General features: G+C 38.2%; 1 protein-coding gene across 1 annotated transcript; it reads left to right on the top strand.

Annotated features, from left to right (window-relative positions):
- Nucleotides 1–434: 434 nt before the first annotated feature.
- On the top strand, nucleotides 435–8,257 carry LOC104469540 (protein-glutamine gamma-glutamyltransferase 5-like; the record flags this gene model as incomplete). Its single annotated transcript, XM_010084080.1, has 10 exons — nucleotides 435–553; nucleotides 1,068–1,196; nucleotides 1,425–1,602; nucleotides 1,913–2,045; nucleotides 3,071–3,174; nucleotides 3,278–3,532; nucleotides 4,845–5,171; nucleotides 6,054–6,211; nucleotides 6,523–6,656; nucleotides 7,612–8,257. Coding segments are annotated over 10 exons (2,183 nt in total), but the record flags the coding sequence as incomplete, so codon positions are not given.
- Between the last annotated feature and the right edge of the window lie 113 nt (nucleotides 8,258–8,370).

Genomic DNA, 8,370 nt, shown 5'->3' with positions numbered 1-8,370 from the left:
TCAACATGAAGTAATATAGTACAAAAACAAATGAAATTCTGTAGATCTAGTTCTGGTAGCAAGCAATTCTGGAGTCTGTAGGACCTTGCCAAAATCATTACATGGCCAATATTCACATTGTCTGTGCTTTTGATTTGATCAAAATCAGATCCCCAACTCCAAGGGCACAGTGTTTGTCTCCTGGAACAGTTTAGTGTGAAGATAAATTGCAAGTTCTGTAATTCAGGTGTAATACAGTAGGGAGACACTTAATAAATATAATATCTAGCTGTAAGTAAAAATTGTCTGTGAATGTTTAAAGAGCTCACTCCCATGAACATGTTTAAAAGTATAAATCCAAAAGAGGTAGGAAAAGAAGAATCTAGTGAAGTAGAAGATACAGTAGTACTAGAAACGTACATCTTGTCTGACTCATAGCTCTGCATCTTTTCTAGATGACCCTGTATATATGGACAATCAGGCCCATAGAGAAGAATATGTTCTGAATGAACATGGGATACTGTATGAAGGAGTTTACAAGCATATTACCTGTCGACCATGGCACTTTGGACAGGTACTTTTGGAGGACTTTTTCAGAAGCAGGTGTCGTCCATATATGGATAAATAAAGTGTTATCCATACTTTTTCAGAAATGCATGCTATTTTACAAAGTGTGAAAGATTTTTTTGGACCAGTCCTAAACAATATGTTTAGGAATGTCACTGTAGCCTAAACAACTAGAAGGACATTTTCTGTACTAAAATAAAGGAAACTGCAGAATGTTATTGGAAAAGGTAAAACAGAATATTGTGCTTATGAAGGAAAATTATTCCATTGGTCAAACACAAGCAAAAATGGCATATTTTTCCCTTTGGTTTTCCTTCAGACGGATAGACAAAACTATTCAGATGACTAGGAGCTGTGCTTGGTAAAAAAAAAGAAAAAAAAAAAAAAAAGAGAGAGAGAAGGGGAGGAGAGAAGGCAGCCAGTATACAGGAAAAAAGACTGGACTATTGACAAGAAAGGAACTTTCTCAATGTCAGAATACCATGATACCATGATGCCTGTGTTAACTTCTCTTTCCTCAGTTTGAAGATGGGATTCTGGATATCTGCTTGAAGATCCTAGACATGGGCGCGAGTTACCATCACGGCTCTGATCGCGACCATTGTTGGCGCAATGATCCTGTGCATGTCAGCATGGTGGTAAATCACATGGTAAGACCTCCAGTAGCGTGTGACCTCTGAGGAGATCAGGTCACCATTACATTATAAGAGGGCAAATTACACTGTAATCTAACACAGTATCAGGCAAAATCCTTTCTGTGCTCAGATTCACAGGAAAACCTAACTTGTAACACTAATCTCTGATGATTTTGTGATATGCTTAGGATGTGAAGACATGGTCAGCTATTTGAAAAAGTTGTTTTTCTTTTCTCTTTCTAGATAAGCAGCCATACTACTAACAGTATCATGAAGATTCCAGAAAACAATGATTACCTAAAAGGAACAAAACCGTTTTCCTGGAATGGAAGTGTCCCTATTCTTCAGCAGTGGTACAGTGGCAGATGCAGGCCAGTCAGATATGGATATTGTGGATCTCTTGCTTCAGTCATGTGTACAGGTATGCTATTTCAGTCTGCCCTTACCTAGTTATCCAAAAAGGAACAGAGAAAACTAGGATCAAAAACCTCTGATCCTAAAAACTACTGGAAGAATGTTACTCATAAACATTTTACTAGAAAATAAATTGAACATTTCTCTCTTGTTATGATATTGCATAGAAGAATCACTACATCCCAAGTATTGCCTCCCATCCTTTGTGTTTATATAATTGCAAAGTGGAATAGAGGAGAATTATTTATAAAATAAGTGAAGGATTTGCTTGATTAGTTACCATATGTAATGGCTTGTAAATATTTTCTTCTTTACAGTGATGAGGTGTTTGGGAATTCCAAGTCGTGTTGTCACGAACTTCTGTTTTCCGTGCTCAGTTGAGAATCCCCTTGGTATCAATGAGATTTTTGACTGTACTGGAAAAAACCTGTGTGGTAAAGACAAACTATGGTAAATACAAAATAAACAAGCTTTTTTTGGTTTTGTCAAAAATTAAATGGTAGAGACCAGTGTAAATCTAGCAGATCAGTGTATCTCTTTCGTTGGTGTGATAAGGCTATTCATTTTCCTAGTAATGCATTTCAAAAGCATGAAATTCCTGAAGAGGCAGTCTGCTCAATCTACATTTTTAAAAAAAGAAAACAAAAACCTACTTGTGAGAATTGATGCTACCTGCTTATCATTCTAAGTTGGAAGAATAAGGCCATCAATCTTAGTAGCTGTAAAAATATTAAGTAGATAATGAAATGCAAGGGAAAATTTATCACAACTTAGGACTATTATCATCACTCATAATCACTTGCTTGATAGTTATGTTGTCTTCCTGAGGTTCCTTATCATGGATTGCTTCATTCTTGTAAACCTTCCAATTCATGTCCATACATCTGTGATGTTATCACTCACCATAGCAGAATTTCGTGTTTTCACCCTTGGCCTGTATGTTCATAGTTTCAGTGCACTAGAATTTTGGTTGTATCTGGGTCTCATCTGTGAGAGCTTTTAATGGTTTTTCTGTGCTTTCACATGTCAAAAAGATAAGTTCAAACTGAAATACTAAGGGAATGAGGATTCTATTTTAGCACAAAATACTTAAGGGTTTATTCTTTGTTAAGCCATTAAAAAGAAGACTAAGACAGTATGTGATTTTCTTCTAAGGAACCAGGAGGAAAATGTTAGGAAAATAAACTGCTTGTTTAAACAAAAGAACTGTGTTGGCACATTATCAACTGAAAAAAAAAAAAAAAAGGTTATAAGAAGAATGTTTTGCAATCAGGTCTGCAGGGTCCTGAAACAAATTTCCAGTCTGAGTGATAAAAGCAAAACAAATGACTACTGTCCCCAGTCATAAACAGTGTTAAGACGTAGAGTCTTCATCTGCTTGAAAGGTTACCTGTGATGTGGTTTTCCTCCCTCATAAGGCATTGAACTTGACATCAAAGAAAAGTATTTAATCCTATATTCCTGCATCCTTACAGGCGATATCACTGCTGGAATGAATCTTGGATGGCTCGCAGAGACCTAAATCAATGCTGTGGTGATTGGCAGTGTCTGGATCCAACACCTTTGGAAACGGGCAGAGGTAACTGTTTACTATAACTGTAATTGTTTTCCTCAGCTAATGTTGAGTTTTTCTCTACTACTCGGGTTATAACCTATTATAACATTTTTGTTTCCTGGTTTAGGTTCAGCTTGCAGTGGTCCTACATGGGTTCGAAGCATCAGAGAAGGGGAACTGGACTTGGACTATGATGGTCATCATATGTTTTCTCGAGTAAATTCTAACTATGTTGGCTGGCTTTCCCAAAACAATGCCAAAAAAACAAAATTTTTCTGTGACCCTTGGCCATGTGCACAACGTCTAATCACCAAGAGTGTTGGCAGTGAGCAATTTGAAGATATCACTGGGGCTTACAAGTATGAACTAGGTATGATAAAAAGTCATTAAATGTGTTAGAGGAAATTTTAAATGCTAATCATATGAAGTTATCAATGTAATCTGTTCTGTGTTAAAAATGAGTAGAAGAATCTGAAGTTGTCTTTTTTTTGAGAAAGAAGAAGATGCCTTTCTGTTCAAAGATCTTGATTCTTAAACTTCTAAACATGTTTAGATGGTTCAAATAAAACACACATTAATTATATCCATTTAGGATAGGATATTTCAGTTGTAAGGTACCTAGAGCGATCATCTAGTCCAGCTGCCTGACTACTTCAAGGCTGACCAAAAGTTAAAGCATGTTATTAAGGGCATTTTCCAAATACCTCTTTTTAAGGCATTGACAGCCATGGGACATCGGCCACCTTTCTAGGAAGGATATTGCAGTGCTTGACCACCCTCTCAGGAAACAAATGCTTCCTAACGTCCAGTCTGAACCTCCCCTGATGGAGCTTTGAGCCATTCCCACGTGTCCTGTCACTGAATCCCAGGGAGAAGAGCTTGGCACCTCCCTCTCCACGTCCCTGCTCAGGAAGCTGTAGAGACCAATGAGCCCACCTCTCAGCCTCATTTTATCCAAACTAGACAAACCCAAAGTCCTCAACCAGTCCACACAAGACATGCCTTCCAGACCTTTTAATACCATTATTCGTATGCACATGTTTTGATCTCACTTGTACAGTAGTTTAAAACACTAGGAGACTTTAGATAATTTAAAAAAAAAACCCTAAATTCTTTTAAACCCAGGACTGACTTCTTACTTATTGCTTCTTGTACCAGGTCTGACAGAAAACATGCTTACTTCCTAAATTCTTGTACTATTAGGATATTCTGCTGTTCTTACTTTGGACTGCTGATTACAGATTTTCATCTTCCAGTAGCAGGGAGGAGTTCAACCAGCAAAATTGCCTAAAGAAATGAAGAGGGGATCACAGTTGATTGTAAAATTGCAAGCTCTGGGGTTTTTTTAAGAGGAACAAAAAAGAAAACAATTGATAGTTTCTTTGTTTGGATGCTGTATTTTGCCTTTTGAGAGACATGGTAGCATTTCATATTCACCCTACCCCTTATAAAGAGTTCTATTTTGAGTTTTGCACTAACTATGGATTTTGAGATTTACATGATCATTTTTAAATTTAACTAATAAAAGTAAAACACTTTTTTGAATGTTTTTCTGAGATATGTATTTTTTTTCTGTGCATTCAAGCTACCATATCTTGGAAGGACAAGGAAGAAATTCAGTTATCTTTATTAGTTAGGTAGATACGACTTTTTGTGCCTCCAGCAAATTTTTTATCGTGTATCTTCTTCAACAGGTTCTATGAAAAACAAAGAAGCCTATTACCGGGCTTACAGAAGAATTCACCCAGGGTACTGCAATGCTTCCAACTGTCATATTGATAGAGAGTTGTCAGCTCTGAAAAACCCATTTTTGAGTGACTCTGGTATTAACATGAGGCTAAAGATGGCTAACTGCCCAATGTATGGTGAAGATGTCCAGCTGCACTGGCTTCTTGAAAATTTGCGTAGTGAAAACAAAAACCTGAAGTTTAATTTGTGCGCGCAAATAATAACCTACAGTGGTTGCCCGATGGATCAATTTTGGAAAGACAGTGTGAATGTCACATTGGGTCCAAGGGAAGGTAAGAAGGCGAATTTGTCTAGTGCCCTTCTCTCCACAGTTGTCAGGAGATACTTTGCTTTTTAGGATTCTATGATTAGTGGAGACTTCATAATAGTCGTGGGAAGTGAAATGAATACAGTATTAAATATTGATAGCGGAATTCACTTTAGGGTGATGACTCAAAAATCAACACAGTGTTAATACTACAGGTGTGGTGACAGTAATTCATAGTATTTGCTTAGGTTCTCAAGGCTTAGCGATTCTGATGATCATTTAAAAACTTGTTTCCGTTAAAAGTTCAATTCTGGATTCTATATTCAATACAAAGATAAAGTTACAGCTGTTTGTCAGAAAAGCAAATTATTCCTTTGGCCAGAAGACATTAGCCAGTGTAAAACACTTGTTTTGAGCACTAATGTAATTATTTCCAGATATACATTATGCTGGGAAGTGCAAAGATATATCAGAGCATAAACACTTGTTTTGATGGTTAATATCTTTTTCTGGAAGAAAAATGATCCCTTTAATTAAAATATATCATTGTAAGACAAAATTTTATACCTGACATTTACATTCTGTTTTACCAAGCTTTAATTTGCCTACATTTTAATTATTGCTTTAAGAATTACATTGGAATTAAAGTTTCCAAATTTTGAATAATAATAATAATAATAATACAGCCTTCTTGTAAATGCACTGATATATTAACTGAAAAGTGTAAAGCTGTTTGTTGAAGGTAGCAATGTATCACCCTAAGCCAGGAAAAATCATATCTGTTTTCAAAGATGCTGTGTTAACTTAGTATTTGATTAAGCCATTGTAAGTGCCAGTTAAACTTCAGGATGAAGGAAAGTTTAAATATTAGCCAAAAAAAAATAATTAAAATAAATTTGTTTTACAGTGAAAAACATTCCACTGTGTATATCATATAGTCAATATGGACCTTATCTCTGTGATCACAACATTATTAAAGTAGTTGCTGTCTCAGACCCAGAGTGTGGAGAAGTTCTGATGGTGAGCAGGGATATAGTGATCAACAGGCCACCTGTTATTGTAAAGGTAAAGAATTTTAATTATGGGATTTGTGATCTAAGGAACAGACTTAGGGACTCTTGTTAGTCACTATCGAGGTACAATACCAAAAAGCTTGAAATTCTTTTTCTTGTTCTTTTCTTGTATTTTTTTAGTTTAGCAAGATCAGTGTGATTTTAAATATATAACAGTTGCTTCAAGTGATGTGTAGAGGTCACAGAAGTAAAACAGAAAGAAACGTCTATGAATAATCCTTTTTTTTCCCCCTTACATTTATTTACCTCATTGTTAATTTTGTAATGGTTACAAAATATAAAATTTGTTTGTTTTCTGACTAGCTGCTGAGCCAGCCCAGGCTGAAAGTACCGTGTACCGCAGAGATCTCCTTCTGCAATCCTCTCCAGGAAGATATGAAGAACTGTGTAATGACATTAGAAGGCTGTGGTTTATTCAAAGAGCCAATGACCATTGAGTAAGATCATCAATTATTTAAGTGGCGATAATATTGGGGGGTTGAATAAGGTGTGTTAGAGCAGGCTTTGAGGAAGACAATAGTTCTGTTATTTTAGGTGTTTAAGACCTGAACAGGACTTTTTACCCCTTATTACTTTGAGACTCCATTAAAAGCCTCACTCCTCTTGAAACTGATGGATCATTTAGAGCTGGCAAGATATGCTGCTGCTTCATTTTTCTCAATATTTGATTTAAGTGTGTGTTTCAAATTTCTGTCTGGAAGGGAATGCACTCTTTACAAGAAATTCTAGCTGAGTCCTCCATCCCTTATAATCCTATTGAGTTTATAATATAATACCTCTAAATATAAATGAATTGGCACCGCATACTTGAAAAATTAAAAAACAACAGTAAGAAATAGTAATATGCATTCTAAGCTCATAACACATTAATCACAGGGAGCTGGAAACTTCCAAGATGCTATAACATCTTAGGAAAAGTATCTGTTCGTTAATATGCTGTTCTTCATGACAAGGAGAACTGGCAGAAGTATGACTAGTTTTGAGGGGAAGCAGTTCCTAATGAATTTGTCTTGCTGAATAATAATGAACTTGATCCCACAAAGCTGCTTGTTCCAATTTAGAGTACTGGAAATGGGAAGCAGTAAATACATCTTTGAGGCAGAAGAGTGCTACATTTTTGAAGACTTCAAGAGAGTGTTGTAAATGAGTTTCCAGTTCCAGTTACAGAACCAGCTATGGGAGTTTTCCAGACCTTTTGGGACAGAAGTTGCTACCATGATTTTTACAACACAGAATGTATTTTTTTTGAGGAACGCAAAAATAAGTTGTAATAAGAATTTTTCTCTGAAAACATGTCATAGCAAATCAAACCTAATCGTGTATGCTCATCTTGTAGTGCTTCAGGTCTCTGAGCTACCCAGGGTCCTAATTCTTTTCCTTCTCTCTGTCCAGTTTGGGAACGCTGGCATCCAACCAACAGGCACGGACCGTCGTGGAGTTCACACCTTACAGGCTTGGCAGCCACCGGCTCCTGGCCAACTTGGGATGCCACAAGTTTGCCTATTGCAAGGGATGCGCCAAGACCGAAGTGTGTAGTCCCACGGGCCAGAACAGCACCCTGCCTGTCAGCCAGAATGGGTCGCTCCCAGTGTGTGAGAATGGCTCTCTCCCCATGAACAACTCTGGGCCTGTTCCCGTGGCAGACCCTGGGTTCAACTCCATGTGTGAATACATCTGTATCCCTGTGTGCAACCCAAACTGCAGTGCAGGGGGGCAGCCTGTGTATGACTTTGTGTACCTCCCTGCGGGCCATCCCTTATGCAACTCCATCTGCAACCAAGGCTTCAATCCAAGCATCAATCCTGGTTTCAACGTGGGCTGCGATCCTGGCTTCCGTGTCCTATGTGAGACTGTGCCTCCTTCTATGGGTGCCCCAATGCCTCCATCTGTGTATGGCTCCGTGCCTGCCCCAACATCCAGCCCTGTGTGCCCCCCTATGCCTCATGTGGTATTTGAGACAGGGCCTGCTCCCGCACAGCAGCCTGGAGGTGGAGGGGGGCCAATGACCTACTCTGTCTCTGTCCCTGCGAATAATGCGGTGAGTGCCCTGCTGACCCATTTCATGGCTGGCCCCAGTCCTACTCCAGCAACCCAGGCAGTCCCTGCCCATATGTCACCATCACACCCTGTGGGCTCTCCCGTAGCCCACAG

The sequence above is a fragment of the Pterocles gutturalis genome, unplaced genomic scaffold, assembly GCF_000699245.1.
Source record: "Pterocles gutturalis isolate BGI_N339 unplaced genomic scaffold, ASM69924v1 scaffold25685, whole genome shotgun sequence".
Classification (NCBI taxonomy): Eukaryota; Metazoa; Chordata; class Aves; order Pterocliformes; family Pteroclidae; genus Pterocles; species Pterocles gutturalis.
The sequence above is the reverse complement of the archived record's forward strand: the minus strand, read 5'-3'. Positions and strand labels throughout refer to the sequence as shown.